Below are 13375 nucleotides of genomic sequence, written 5' to 3' on the forward strand. Positions count from 1 at the left end.
TCGTTGTCGCTGCCGCAACTGACCCTGACGACACCTGCGCATATTGGCTACGTATTGGCCGCCATAGCCCTGCAGGCCGACACCTGCCGCAACTAACCCTGACGACACCTGCGCATATTGGCCGCCATAGCCCTCTCCGGAGGAGGCAACCCTGGCGGCGTATCAAGCCGCCTTCGGTTGGGCCGGCCCGCCTCCCGTCTTCATCGACTTCACCTGCAGCGATGACGACGTCAAGGGCAAGGCCGACGTCTAGGGCTGCGTGTGGGCGTCAACTTTGTTTTGTTTTTATGAATGTTTAATTAAGCGTACGTGGACTTTGGCCGGCGATTGACCGGCCAGTTATTGTAAATTAAAATTTTATTTTTGTTATCTGTGCATCGTGTGGTTCTTTTTTTTCTTCGCGCGCAAATTTGGGCCCGCCTTCCGTTGGGCTCTCAAACCGACCCGTTTGAAAAAGCGGATGCGCATGTTTGCTAGGCCGATCCAAATTGACGAAAAATGGACAAAACGCGCGTTCGTTCGGTCGCCGCGTTGGGGTGCTCTTATATGAAAATCTTTCGATAAACATGCAATTTGTCCAATTTCTTACAATGTACAGTATGCGACATGGGCTCCACGCGGACTGGTCTCTGTGCGGACGGATTCAGCGATAGAGATGGCCCAACGCGTGTTTGTTTATGTCAAGAAGAAAAGTCTGGGACGGCATAAACAAGTGGTTGATACTTTAACGCAAGTGGTTGGAAGCTGCTCTCCATTGACTTGGACCGTATCGCCCAGTGGTTTTGAGAAGATAAGCTCCGTGCACACTGCCGATCCTCCGCCAAACATCCGTCCAGAGCGCAGGCGTACACACGCACAAACGAAGCAAGCAGCGAGGACGAAGCCCATGGAGGTACTGGCGTGCTCCGGCGGCCTGGATCCCGTGAGACTGGCGGAGGCGCCGCAGCTGCTGCGCTCGGCCTCTCGGGCCATGAAGGAGCTGGCCGCCGACATCCAGTCCTGCGACGGCACCCACCGGAAATGGACGCCTAGGTCCACGAGGTGCGGGTGGAAGGCCGGCGCCCCCGATCTGGAGGCTCTTGAGGCCCATTTGCTCCAGATCTGGGGCATCTCCGCCGCCACCGAGCCACGGCGCGCCCAAGACAAGGCGCTGGCTCTGCAGGCCAGGGACGTCGTCTACCTCATCCAGAACCTTCAAGACATGATCCACTACCACAGGTTCCACTCCTCCAACCCGCCTCGCCTTCTCAGCCATCATCAATCCAAGCCCCTTCCCGCTCTCACGTGGTGTGGTTTCAACTGCCTCCCTTTTGGAATAGTTGCGTCCAAACCACCCATCAAGGTTGTCCATGAAGAAACTCTCAAGATTGGCAATATGCTGGACAAGGCCGCCGGCGGCTCATCCTTCAATTCGCTGCCGCCGGCAATGCCGCCGCCGCGGCGGCGTATGCCTGATTCAGGCAGGGGGGTTCTTCAGGCTGGGTTATTTGTTGGGCGCCACAAGGAGAAGGGTGACATCGTGCAAATGCTCATCCAGCCATGCGCCAAGCCTGTTATCTCCCTTGTTGGTGCTGGAGGAATTGGGAAGACAACTCTTGCTCAGATGGTGTTCAATGATGCAACGGTCAGGGACCATTTTGATGTCAAATGTTGGGTGTCAGTTTCCTGTAGCTCCAACAAGATGGAGCTCGTCGTGGCGGATATCCTAAGGTCGCTCAAACCGGCTTGGGATGACAAGATGGTGGATTTTCAAACGCTTCAGTCCGAGCTCCGTCGGGCTCTTACATCCAAGAGGTATCTCATTGTTCTCGATGATGTGTGGAACAGCATGGATGAAATCTGGCTGGATATGCTCGCTCCTCTACAATCAGCAGATATTGGGAGCAGAATTATAGCGATTCATCGCATCGAAACCGTACCTCGCAACCTCACAGCGTCGTCGCAGCTGTACGCTGTGAATCCGCTGAATAGCGACGATTGCTGGGCCCTGCTCAAGGAACATGCTTTCCCAAGTGACAGCGGGGATGTCTATCCAGATCTTCACCCGATCGGGAAGCAGATTGCTGCAAAAATCAATGGATCACCTCTGGCTGCCAAGCTGGTAGGAGGTTTGCTGGGAGATACAAGGAGCAAAATTCACTGGACGAACATCATGGAAACAGGATTACAAGATGATAATGCTGTTTCCTCCGTCCTACGCTTGAGCTATAAGTACCTACCGGTACACCTCAAGCGGTGCTTCGCATATTGCAGTTTGTTTCCAGAGGACTACAAGTTTGATCCAGCACACTTGTCCCGCCTTTGGATTGCCGAGGGTTTTGTTCAACCACAAGACATGGCCGACAAAAGGATGGAAGACATTGCTAGAGAATATTTTGATCAGCTCCTTTCATGCTCATTCTTCCAGGAAATCAAGCTTGGACCCAAGACATACTACTTGGTGCACGGCTTACTCCATGATCTTGCAAAGTCTGTTGCAGCGGAGGACTGCTTCCGTATTGACGATGGCATGAACTGTGACATCCCGTCAACAGTGCGCCATCTGTCTGTCACCATGAACAGTCTACCTGGTCTTACAAGCTTCTGCAGTCTAGAAGAGCTGCGCACCTTGTTAATCCGACCGTCACTTCCGTCCAACCCCAGTTGCTCCCAAGAAGATTTTGCTGTGAATTTAATTAGTATCCTGGAGAAGTCAAAACAGTTGCGTGTTCTTGATCTCAGTTGCCTTAACTCTGAAGAGTTGCCCCACTGCATTGATGACTTATTGCACCTCCGTTACCTATCTATCCATGGCTCCGTCCAGAGGCTTCCTGAGTCGATTGGCAAGCTCCTGCATCTGCAAGTATTGTGCTTCACTGGGAAATGTTCTTTTGATAAGCTTCCTGAGAGTGTTACTATGCTGGTCAATTTGCGGCACCTTCTTGTTGAAACCAAGTGTACTGCAGGATTGGCAGGCATTGGTCGGCTAGCTAACCTTCAGGGATCACTTGAGTTCCACGTTGAGAAGAGGGAAGGGCATAAACTAGAGGAGTTGAGGAACATCAATGGTCTCCGTGGGTTACTAAAAATAGAAGGTCTAGAAAATGTTTCAAGCTGTGAAGAAGCCTGCAAAGCTGAGTTGAGTAAGAAAACACATCTTAATTCTCTGAATTTTGAATGGAGCTCTGCTAGTAGGAATAATCCGCCTCCTGCTGACGCAAAGGTACTTGAAGGCCTACAGCCGCACCAAGACATTAAGGTACTTCATATAAGAAGGTATTGTGGCGCCAAAGCTCCCAGTTGGCTACAGTCATTGCAGCAAGTGCGTTCTTTGCACCTCATCAATTGCAGGAGTTTGGGCAGCCTTCCTCCATTGGGAAATTTGGGATCACTCACATATTTACACATGAAGGAGCTGTGTGCAGTTGACCGAATTGGACATGAGTTTTATGGCAACAGTGATGTGGCATTTCCATCTCTAAGTGTCCTTGAATTTGATGATTTCCCAAAGTTGTGTGAGTGGGCTAGAATAGAGGACAAGAACTCATTTCCATGCCTTAAAAGATTAATTATAGTGGATTGTCCAGAATTGGTCAAAATTCCATCGTTCCCCGCAACTACTCGTGAAGTTACCATTGAGCGTACATCCTTCATGCCATACATGAGGCTTGCGCCTTTTTCTTCAAGTTCAGAGAAGCTACAGCTGGATGTTTGCACAACTTCTGTCCACTTCAATGGGTTACTCCATAAGCAGCATGTAGAGGCTGTTGTAGCCTTGAACATAAGTGGTGCTGAACAAGTTGGTGTTGCTGAAGAAATAGGGTCGCTTGTTTCTCTACAGAGGTTGCAGCTTAGTCGATGCAACTTTACTGAACAGAATTTTAGTAATTTTCTCCAGGCTCTCCCTTGTCTGTCCTCGTTGGAGATGATAGACCTGCCCAACATAACATCTCTTCCACCATCAGAAACACTTAGGTGCAGCACCATGCTCACTGAGTTGTCCATACGCAACTGCCAGTTTTTGCACTCTCTATCCTCGTTGCAGTTTTTTGATTCATTAAAATTTCTGGTGATCGAGAGATGTCCTAAAGTTACTGCGGCATCATTTCCGTCGAACTTCAGTTCTCTCAAAGTGCTGAGAATATCGTACTGCTCAGAGCTCCAATCTTTGCCAGAGTGTGGTCTGCCATCCTCATTGGAAACACTTCATGTTATTGGGTGCCACCCCGAGTTGTCCAGGCAGTCAAGAAACATGAAAGGACATTGCAGTGAGAAGATTGCTTTGGTACCTAGCGTGTTGATTCAGTGACAGAATATTTTGCAGGTCCTGCTTAAATCTCACACTCTCTTTTTGTGCTTGTATTTTGTCAGTGACATAACATTTACTATCGTTAATTGCAGGTGGAGATGGCACCTCAAATGAAACAGTTACTGTGATTAATTGCAGGGGAGATGGCACCTCAAATGATCTTAGAGCATCTCTAGTAGAATCCTTATCTCTTAAAATTCCAAAATCTTTCAAAATCCCACTCTAGCAGATTCCCTATCCCCGACCACATCCTTATAATTTTTGAGAGAATATCACATGGAAACCAAGTTTCGGTGGAAACCGATGAAAACCACATGGAAACGATGTTTTGAAGTTCTAAAATAATCTCAAAAAATTGTTGGGTCTTAAGAGTGTGATGTTCTATTAGTATGTGAAATTTCCAGCTTCAAACACATTTCCATTTAAGTGGTATGAAAGAAAAGGAATCAGCATTGAATAGTACCAAACAGTAAACGTCACCATTCATTGCTGATTTTTTTTCAGAGCTCGTAAATGGTAATGTGTTTGAACTTGGAATTTCACATGCCAATATAACATCACCTTCTTAACATCCTGTATTTTTTTGCAGATTGTTTTGGAACTTTCAAACTTCGTTTCCACAAAATTTTCTTTGAAACTTAGTTTCCATGTGATATTCTCTCATAATTTTCATGGTCAAAACCTAGAAACGCCCTGCCTTGACCCAAAATATAGGGCCAAAAAAACACCCCACTGGCCCTATCCATCCCTTTTTCACTCTCGTGACGGGGATCAAACTCCCCCCCCCCCCCCTCAAGTTCTCGCCAGCCGCCCCGGTGAAATTCCCGGTTACTCCATGGATGTCGCCCACCCACGTGTGGGTCCTTCCCCTCTTTCCTGTGCCGAATCTTTGCTGCCCACACCACCCATGGCGTCTCTCAAACCGGCGGCAAGGAAGCGGGTGCATGGCAACACGCAAGGCCATCGCAACCCTTCAGACCCGCCTAGAGGCCACCAACATTCGGCCCACTGGCCTCTTGCCTCTCGTGCCTGCATGTAGAACCAACGCCACCCCCAAGCCGACACATCGAGGAAGAGGGTGTCGGCGCGAAAGTGGTTGGTCGTTGAGCTGGCGGGAGGGCCCTCTAACCCTCGCGCCTCCCTCCCACCCCTCAAAGCCCTTCTCCACCCGCCATTGATACCGACAAGCTCGGCATGGTTGACGCCTCTGAGGTACTCGACTGAATGCCCACAAGGTGAGTTTTCCCCCCTTCTTTTCCCCGTTTTCTCTAAATGTTGTTGAATTGTCACTGATTGATTGTTCCGTACTTTGCTAGTGCCAGTTACGAATTCTTTCATGAGCATGATGAGTGACTCCGGGCGCATAGATGGCATCAACTATTGGTTGTGACACTTCATGTGGCAGGGGAAATGATCAAACCGGCGTCAACTATTGGAAAGGTCGTTAAGGAGGAATTTCATTGCAACGTGAAGACCCTCCTACCGATGTGAACTGCTCCCTCCGTCCCATAATATAAGAACGTTTTTGATGTAGTGCCAAAAACGTTCTTATATTATGGGACAGAGGGAGTATTACAGATTATGTGGTTCATTCGGATGTGATGTATAGCATTGTAATGTTGTTGAGTTGTGTGGGGTAGAAACATAAAAGTATGAAATCTTGTGATGTGAAATTGAAAGTTGTTGGAGATGTACGGAAGGAAGATAAATGGATGGGGAGAGATGTAGGGGTTGCACTTGCAGTTTAAAGGGATCTGCTGGAGTTGAGCACCGTGGATTGTGCATGCCCTGATGAAATCCTGGACCTTGTCAAACCGGTGGTTCCTTTGCAGCTCTTATCAAATGTGCATTCCAGTCAACCATGTCCTTGTCTGATTTGCGTTTTAACATAGGTATTAATTCAGCAGGACGTGATGGTTAAGAAAACCACGAAGAGATGGCAAAGTTTGGAAGAAAATAACGGAGTGATTAGTGGATCAAGCCCAACACAAAGAGAGAGCGCCGCGATCGAGGGGAGAGAAAAAGGAACAAAAACTTCAATGAAAAGAATTGAGAAAAAAATAAAATATAATTCAGAAATTGTTGGTATTAGTGTTCAAAGTGACCCTTGTGTATGTGCCAACACCGAATGCCAATTGTTGCTCTCCAAACTAAATGGCACCCCCCAAAAAAATTGAATTTTGGACTAAACTACTCCTAAATGACAACTACTATTGCTGGCACACAAAAACTGAACCTAATGATCAATATTTCCCCATAATTTTGTCCTAACCTTCAAGCCTAAAAAGCTCCACCCTGAGCCCAGCCCCGCAAACAGGCAGCTCCATCTTGGCTGCTACAACCACTGGAAACGAGATGTCGGCAGGCTTGTTGCGTAGACCCGCGAAAGTGATCTTGCTCGGCTCCTCCTCTCTGTGGCAGGGCAGGAGCTCCACCTGTCGGCTAACTGTTGGCTGATCCCCGCACTGCCCCGCGGGTCTAGCATCACCCGTGACGAACGCGGCACAGCTCGACCCGCATGCCGACGCTGGCCCACCCTCCTGACAACTTGCCACGGGCCGGGTGGCAGCCTGGCGCACCACGAGCGTCGAAGCCGCCGAGCCACCGGAGTCGCCAGCCCTAGCCGGGCCCCCAGCCGCCGAGCTCTCCGCCACGCTGGCGAAGGGCGCATGTCTGACCGGTGGGGCCAGGCGCGAGATGGTGATAGGGTACCACAACTCATCAGGAGGAGTCCCCTGCCGGCACCTGTCGTCCGCCCGCGCCGGGCTCCGAGACGAACAGACGCTGGCGGCGCGGTATGCGCCCAGGGTCCAACGTCTTCAGCCACACCTGGAAGCGCAACATGTCATGCCGGCGCGCCGTGCGCTCTGCGACCTGGACTACGCGCCCACACCCGCATGGAATCACCTCTGCCGTTCTCCTTGTCTAGGCATGGGCAGGAACGCCGACCAGCTCCAGGGGCACCATAAAAGGCAGGAAGGCACCTGTTGCTTGAGCCCGACGCATCCACGGCCGAAGGCCAAGGTGAAAGCCATTGCCGGGGGCGAATCCACGTTCCACCATGAGTTGCCGGATGAGAGGGTGCTCGCATATCATAAGGAAGTCCTCTAGGAAGAATGGACGAATGGACATGTCATCTAGACCAATGCCCAACTCATTGTGCAGCGCCATCGCCGCATCTGCCAGATCCACCAGTGGCTGTCATAATACTCCCTCCGTCCCGAAATAAGTGTCTCAACTTTGTATTAGAGCTAATACAAGTTATACTAAGCTTGAGACACTTATTTTGAGACAGAGGGAGTAGTATAATATAATATATACAGGACGCATGCTCATCACCTGATGATACTACATACATGGGCCCATTTGGCATCACAACCGAACCAACAAATAAAGAATGCTCTCCTATATACTACTCCCATCCCTTCTTATTTGTTGGGTCGGAGGGTCGGTGCTCCCAGGTGCTCTATAAGAAGTTCAGACCCGGATACCAAGTCGTGCTTTCTCCTATATACTATTCCGACCCTCTATAAGTTTGGTGCCCGCCCATCCCTGAATGCTATCTTTCAAAGAGTTCACGAATCAGCTGTCCCAGCCGCTCAGCAGTGTGTATCGGTTTCTCAGATCTGGCTCGGCGCATCCTCGTCAACCAAGAACCTGGATTCTCCTGAAGCGCCATCAAGAACTTCTCATATTCTGGAACAACCAGTTCCACTATCTGTTCACGCAGTCTTGCCTTAAGCCAAGGCTGAACTTTCCAAGTCCTCTGGCTGTCATAGATAGTGCAGAACTCTTCAGTAAATTTATCCAAGGACGAACGGCGCGGCTTCCTCAGAGTCAGAGAGTCCCCATCCAAGCATAAACATCTCACGAGCGCAACCCAGTATTCTTCAAGGTAGCTCTTGATGCTCTGGTCAATCAGTGAATTTAAATCACTCACTGCATTGCGAGGGAGTAACCCTGAATGGCACTCCTTTTGCAGAACATAAATTAGGTTATTCAGAAAGAATATGCACCTTTGTCCCTTTTCCTGGAAAATCATTTCTGAACATTCCTTGAGCTTGGATACCAGACAATCAAGCATGTCAGAGCACGGGCCAGTGTTGTAATCTCCAGATTCAAGGATTGACTGCACCATATCTCCGTTACGCCAGAAGAATTCCAGGACTTGTACGAGGACCAAAGTTGCTGGGTGGATGGTGGATTCTTTGCTGCCACGGATGTCATTTGAGGTCCTCTGAATCACACCTTTGAAAGCATTCACCATCTTATTAATAATGCCAGCAACCTCACCAGATCTGCTGAAATGCAGGTCTTTTATATTGAACAGGACATCAACAAGCGCGTCAAAAACAGTCAGCTGTTGCAAAATGTGGACACGAGACCATCTTGCGTCACAGAATGAGCATGCAACCTCAAGGATGAGCTCTAAAGATTGCTCGGATACCACTGCAAAGCGTTCCTCAGCCAATTCCTGATTCTGCTCATGTAATTGCTGCTTACTTAAACAAACAAGTTTGGTAGTAGTTTTGAGCCTCATGACCCAAGTCCTTGTTGTTTCATCGGTCAACTCACAAGGATCTGCAAACCTTTCTGTGCTTGCCGTGATGATCCATGGGTTCTCCTGTACATCCGACAGTCTGCAATACGGACAAGATTCAAACTTCAGAATGCAAACACATACATACAAAGGTTCTGGAAGTTCCTACAGACCATAAAGCATCGAGGACACTATTTTCCTCGCCAAGAACATCAATTCAACTACACATTGCATGATATATCCCAAAAGGAAGCCTCATAATGTAAAGACAAACTGAACAGGATTGATTAGCTTCAGGCATTCTGGACTTGAAATACATATGTTTTCATAATGTTTCTGGCTTAGAGCAGGACCTTGCGGTAAAAAATTACAACTCTGCCTTTTGGTTTGAAACGGCTCAATTTGGACAACTGCTATGCTTTTTAGTGACATGTGGCTTGGATAACCTGATAATGATGATAACTCGTGGTTGTTTCTTTTTTTAGTATAACTGGTGTTGAGAATGAAACTATTATCGCCTACTGAAAGGCTTGAACTAACATTTATTCTTCTTCTTTCGTACTATCTGCTAATTTTGACTTCCTAGGAAATCAATGTAAAGATTATGGAGCACTTGCACTAATTTAAACAATCTACAGTGCTATTCAATGTAAACTAAAAACTGTGCAAGAAAAAATGGCATTGTGCTTATTGCATGATTTTGCTATGGAAGTAGAAAAAACTCAGTATGGTAGGAGAACGTCAGAGCAGGGCACATTAACTCAAAGGAAAAGCAATAGTCCCCCAAATAGAAGTTTTAGCTTGTTAGCCTTTTAGCTTTTTGGTCTTTTGCTTGTTCTCTTCCTCTTTCTTGGGCGCTCTCTGCTCTGCCACCATCAGGGAGGATTTACCTAGTATACATTCAAGGTGGACAGTTTGCCAAGTAAGACGTTAACACCGTTTGGAAAGCATGGACAGGAAATATGAATGGCTGAATGGATTTGAACATTTATTTATTACTTTGAATAGTTGATAGCAGAAAGCAGGATGGCTAAGGGGCGGGGGGGGGGGGGGGGGGGGGGGGGGGGGTCAATTGAAATAAGGCCATGGATGCACATCCTGCTCCGCTGTGTCCCCTAAGCATCACAGTTTAACCATGTTTGAACATCAACATTTGGAAGACAGGGTTACTAAGACCAGATATCCAAAACGAGCATTTGAAAAGATTGTCCCTGGTTGAAGAGATTGCGATTCGTGTGCACTAGTAAGTTGGGGCAAGAACATCAAGCCGGCCCCTTCTCCTGGATACGGAAAAGGCACGCACAACCGCCAAAAACGCAAAAAGAAAAGGCACATTCAGAGAGAGCAAAAGGAGCCCTGTTTTGATTTTATTTTATTGTACAGAGAAAGGGGAAAATGCAGAGAAAATAACTGATCTGCGGTCACTAATGGTACCGTTGGGATTGAGCACTGCAATCGGACATGATCACCAATTGATTGAGCAAAAATAATCGTCAAACATACAGTAGGGAAAAAAAAAGGGATTGGCGGTGGTTGCCACATGTATATACCTGCACAGTCTGTCGCCCTGTCGACGAGGATCGGAGGCCGGCAAGAAGAGGCGGCCATCCCCCGCTTCCAGCGAGTGGATGGGCGGGTACCGGTGGTGCACATCGCTGTGGTGGCCGCTCGCATGGGAGTCGGAGTCGGAGTCGGACTCAGACTCGGAGGCGGAGGCGTCGGCTCGGCGCTGCACGATGGAGAAGGCCCCGACAAGGGCCGCGGTCACCGCGGCCACCTGTGCCGGATCCAGTTCCAGTTCCACGAGGCTCAGGATGCGGCGGGGAGGAATCCCAATCCCCCGGACCGGACCGCGTCCGTCCGCCACCGGAACCGGAGGACGGGGCGGGCGCGGGCGCGGGCCCCTGGATAGCCAGCTGGCGACGGCGCGCACCTTGGTGGGGACCCAGGCGACGAGGAGCGCGAGGTAGAACGCGGCGTAGAGGGGCTGCCTGGGGCCCAGCTCCAGCGCCTGGTCCTCCGGGGGAGCGGCGTAATCCGGCATGCCGGCCGACGAGCGGCGCTTAGTGCTGGGGGTAGACGGGGGAGGGAGGGAGGGGGGTGGGATTTGGGTGGAATGGATGGAGGACACGGTGGTTCGTTGCCTGGAGTTCGGCCGGGAGGAAGGAACAAGGAAGACGAGTCCTGCTGCGGTGCCCGCCGGGTTGATATAACCCTCCGCCGGCCCGCCGGTCAAGAGGTCAGGACTCAGGAGAGGTAATGTGCCGCAGAAACTTATCCGAACGTGAGCGAGTCCTACTTCGGTGTCACGTGAAGCAATTTGAAGTGCGTTTCCACACCTGCGGAGGCCGACGCAAACGGGGTCGAACGTGGGCGGGTTGGTGGTCACGCCCCCACGGCCGGCGCTGACATTTCAGCGGCCTTAGTGCGATCGGGTATAGTGGGCCCGACGACTCTAATAAGATTAAAGTAATATTTGCGTGCCTATATATTATACGGAGTACATCACAAAAAAGATTATAAAATACAAACATCCAAAATTTAGAATATGTAAAATATTAATACATCATCTATCTATATCTATACCTACTATTAAAGGGAATAGGTATTGTCCAGGTAAGTTAAGGCACACAACAAGGACTAAGGTTGGAACAAATAATTGTTGTGATGGTAAAGAAAATATTACGTTTTTTCTTAATAAATGATTACAAAGTTTAAAAGATTTTTTTGCGAGGAAAATATTTTCTTTTAAGATTTTGATGAGATGCTTGACAAGACAGGAACAATTAATTAGATGTGTATCATTAGTACCGCACTAAAACTTTTTTAGTGATGTTCCCATGGATCTTGGTTAAGATCAAAGTTTGCATGAACTGAACGTGTTTTACGGATACAATTCTGTTGTTTCTCCCGTTGTAATGCATGGGCACATGTGCTAGTGAATATGTAATTATAGAACATGAGCTCCATCAAACCGCAAGAGTGGTCATTCTGGCAACATTTTATAAGAAAGCTCCTCGACTCATTTTTTTAGTAAATTAGAAGAACTCCAAAAGCCCCATCCATCAATATTCAAGCGATACTTTAAGCAATTATTAAGATATCTCCGCCCTGCTAGTGTACTGCAAAAGAATAAAAAAAGTCTAATTATCACTTATTAGAATCTTAAATAGTAGTTAGACAATGAATTGCTACAACAATTACATGAATGGTATGCAACCTGAAAACAGTTGGATAGTTCGACTCCACTGCCAGCCTGGGCCCTTGCATCCCCATCGCTGCTCCACCCTACGACGCTCCATCGTCATTGTCAATGCATGGGCCTTTGCCTTAGGGTACTTACTCCCTTCGTTCGGAATTAGTCGTCGCGACGGTATTTTTGCAAAAATCCCTGTCGGTGTTAAAACCGGCGGATCTCGGGTAGGGGGTCCCGATCTGTGTGTCTAAGGCTAATGGTAACAGGAGGCAGGGGACACGATGTTTTACCCAGGTTCAGGCCCTCTCGATGGAGGTAAAACCCTACTTCCTGCTTGATTGATCTTGATGATATGAGTATTACAAGAGTTGATCTACCACGAGATCGTAGAGGCTAAACCCTAGAAGCTAGCCTATGATGATTATGATTATGATCGTCCCTCTACGGACTAAACCCTCCGGTTTATATAGACACCGGAGAGGGCTAGGGTTATACAAAGTCGGTTACAAAGAAGGAGATCTAATATCCGGATCGCCAAGCTTGTCTTCCAGGTAAAGGAGAGTCCTATCCGGACACGGGACGAAGTCTTGAGTCTTGTATCTTCACGGTCCAACAGCCCGGACAAAGTATATAGTCCGGCTGTCCGGATACCCCCTAATCCAGGACTCCCTCAGTAGCCCCTGAACCAGGCTTCAATGACGATGAGTCCTGCGCGCAGATTGTCTTTGGCATTGCAAGGCAGGTTCCATCTCCGAATACTCCAAAGTACCTGTTGTAACGGACAGTGTCTGGCTTCCCATCAATGTTGTACTCCTCGGCTTCTGTGCTTCAATAATGGCCATCTCCACGTGTCGAGCGAATACGAGGAGCCGGAGCATTTTTACATTTGCCACCCCGGCCCTGTAGGAAAACCGTCTATTTGAAGAGACGGGGATCCTCAGATCCAAATCTCACCTTCTTCCCTTGAGCAAGCATCCAACAGAGCGCATCCGGAAAAAACCATTCCAACATGGCCGGTCGCCGCAGCTCCTCTTCTCGCTCCCTTAGCTCTAAGCTAGGTGATTGGGAAGAATGTTCTGTTCCCCATAGCTGTTTAGTAGAGTTGTAGACCCAAGGGTTTCTTCCACCGGCGTTCATGGTCCTCGTCCGAGCCGGACTAGCCACCTACAATGGCGGGGAGCAAGCGGAGAGATCTCCTAACCCATCTCAGGGGGAGCGAGTATGTCTCATCCCATATTTGCTAAGAGGCGTCGGGTTTCCAATCCACCTATTCCTTCGCGGGTTCCTGGAGTTCTATGGCCTTCAGTTGCACAATTTCACCCCCGCCTCCGTGCTGCACATCGCAGGATGC

General features: G+C 48.8%; 2 protein-coding genes across 6 annotated transcripts; one reads left to right on the plus strand and one right to left on the minus strand.

The window, feature by feature from the left end:
• The first annotated feature begins 771 nt into the window (after positions 1 to 771).
• Positions 772 to 6147, plus strand: LOC123043213 (putative disease resistance protein RGA3). Of its 3 annotated transcripts, XM_044465591.1 has the most exons (4): positions 929 to 1218; positions 1320 to 4303; positions 4381 to 5523; positions 5605 to 6147. In XM_044465591.1, exon 2 carries the CDS (start codon positions 1376 to 1378, stop codon positions 4286 to 4288), a length of 2913 nt encoding a protein of 970 aa, XP_044321526.1. In that variant the 5' UTR covers positions 929 to 1218; positions 1320 to 1375; the 3' UTR covers positions 4289 to 4303; positions 4381 to 5523; positions 5605 to 6147. The 3 variants fall into 3 exon arrangements, with proteins under 3 accessions (XP_044321524.1, XP_044321525.1, XP_044321526.1); XM_044465589.1 differs by having other exon boundaries at positions 772 to 4303; XM_044465590.1 differs by having other exon boundaries at positions 772 to 4303; positions 5611 to 6147.
• A 694-nt stretch (positions 6148 to 6841) lies between these two features.
• Positions 6842 to 11090, minus strand: LOC123043214 (uncharacterized). Of its 3 annotated transcripts, XM_044465593.1 has the most exons (3): positions 10379 to 11090; positions 8305 to 8928; positions 7908 to 8198 (listed from the first exon to the last, which is right to left on the minus strand). In XM_044465593.1, exons 1-3 carry the CDS (start codon positions 10870 to 10872, stop codon positions 8156 to 8158), a joined length of 1161 nt encoding a protein of 386 aa, XP_044321528.1. In that variant the 5' UTR covers positions 10873 to 11090; the 3' UTR covers positions 7908 to 8155. The 3 variants fall into 3 exon arrangements, with proteins under 3 accessions (XP_044321527.1, XP_044321529.1, XP_044321528.1); XM_044465592.1 differs by having other exon boundaries at positions 6842 to 8928; positions 10379 to 11085; XM_044465594.1 differs by having other exon boundaries at positions 7422 to 9718; positions 10379 to 10544.
• Between the last annotated feature and the right edge of the window lie 2285 nt (positions 11091 to 13375).

The sequence above is a fragment of the Triticum aestivum genome, chromosome 2B (genome assembly GCF_018294505.1).
Source record: "Triticum aestivum cultivar Chinese Spring chromosome 2B, IWGSC CS RefSeq v2.1, whole genome shotgun sequence".
Taxonomy (NCBI): Eukaryota; Viridiplantae; Streptophyta; class Magnoliopsida; order Poales; family Poaceae; genus Triticum; species Triticum aestivum.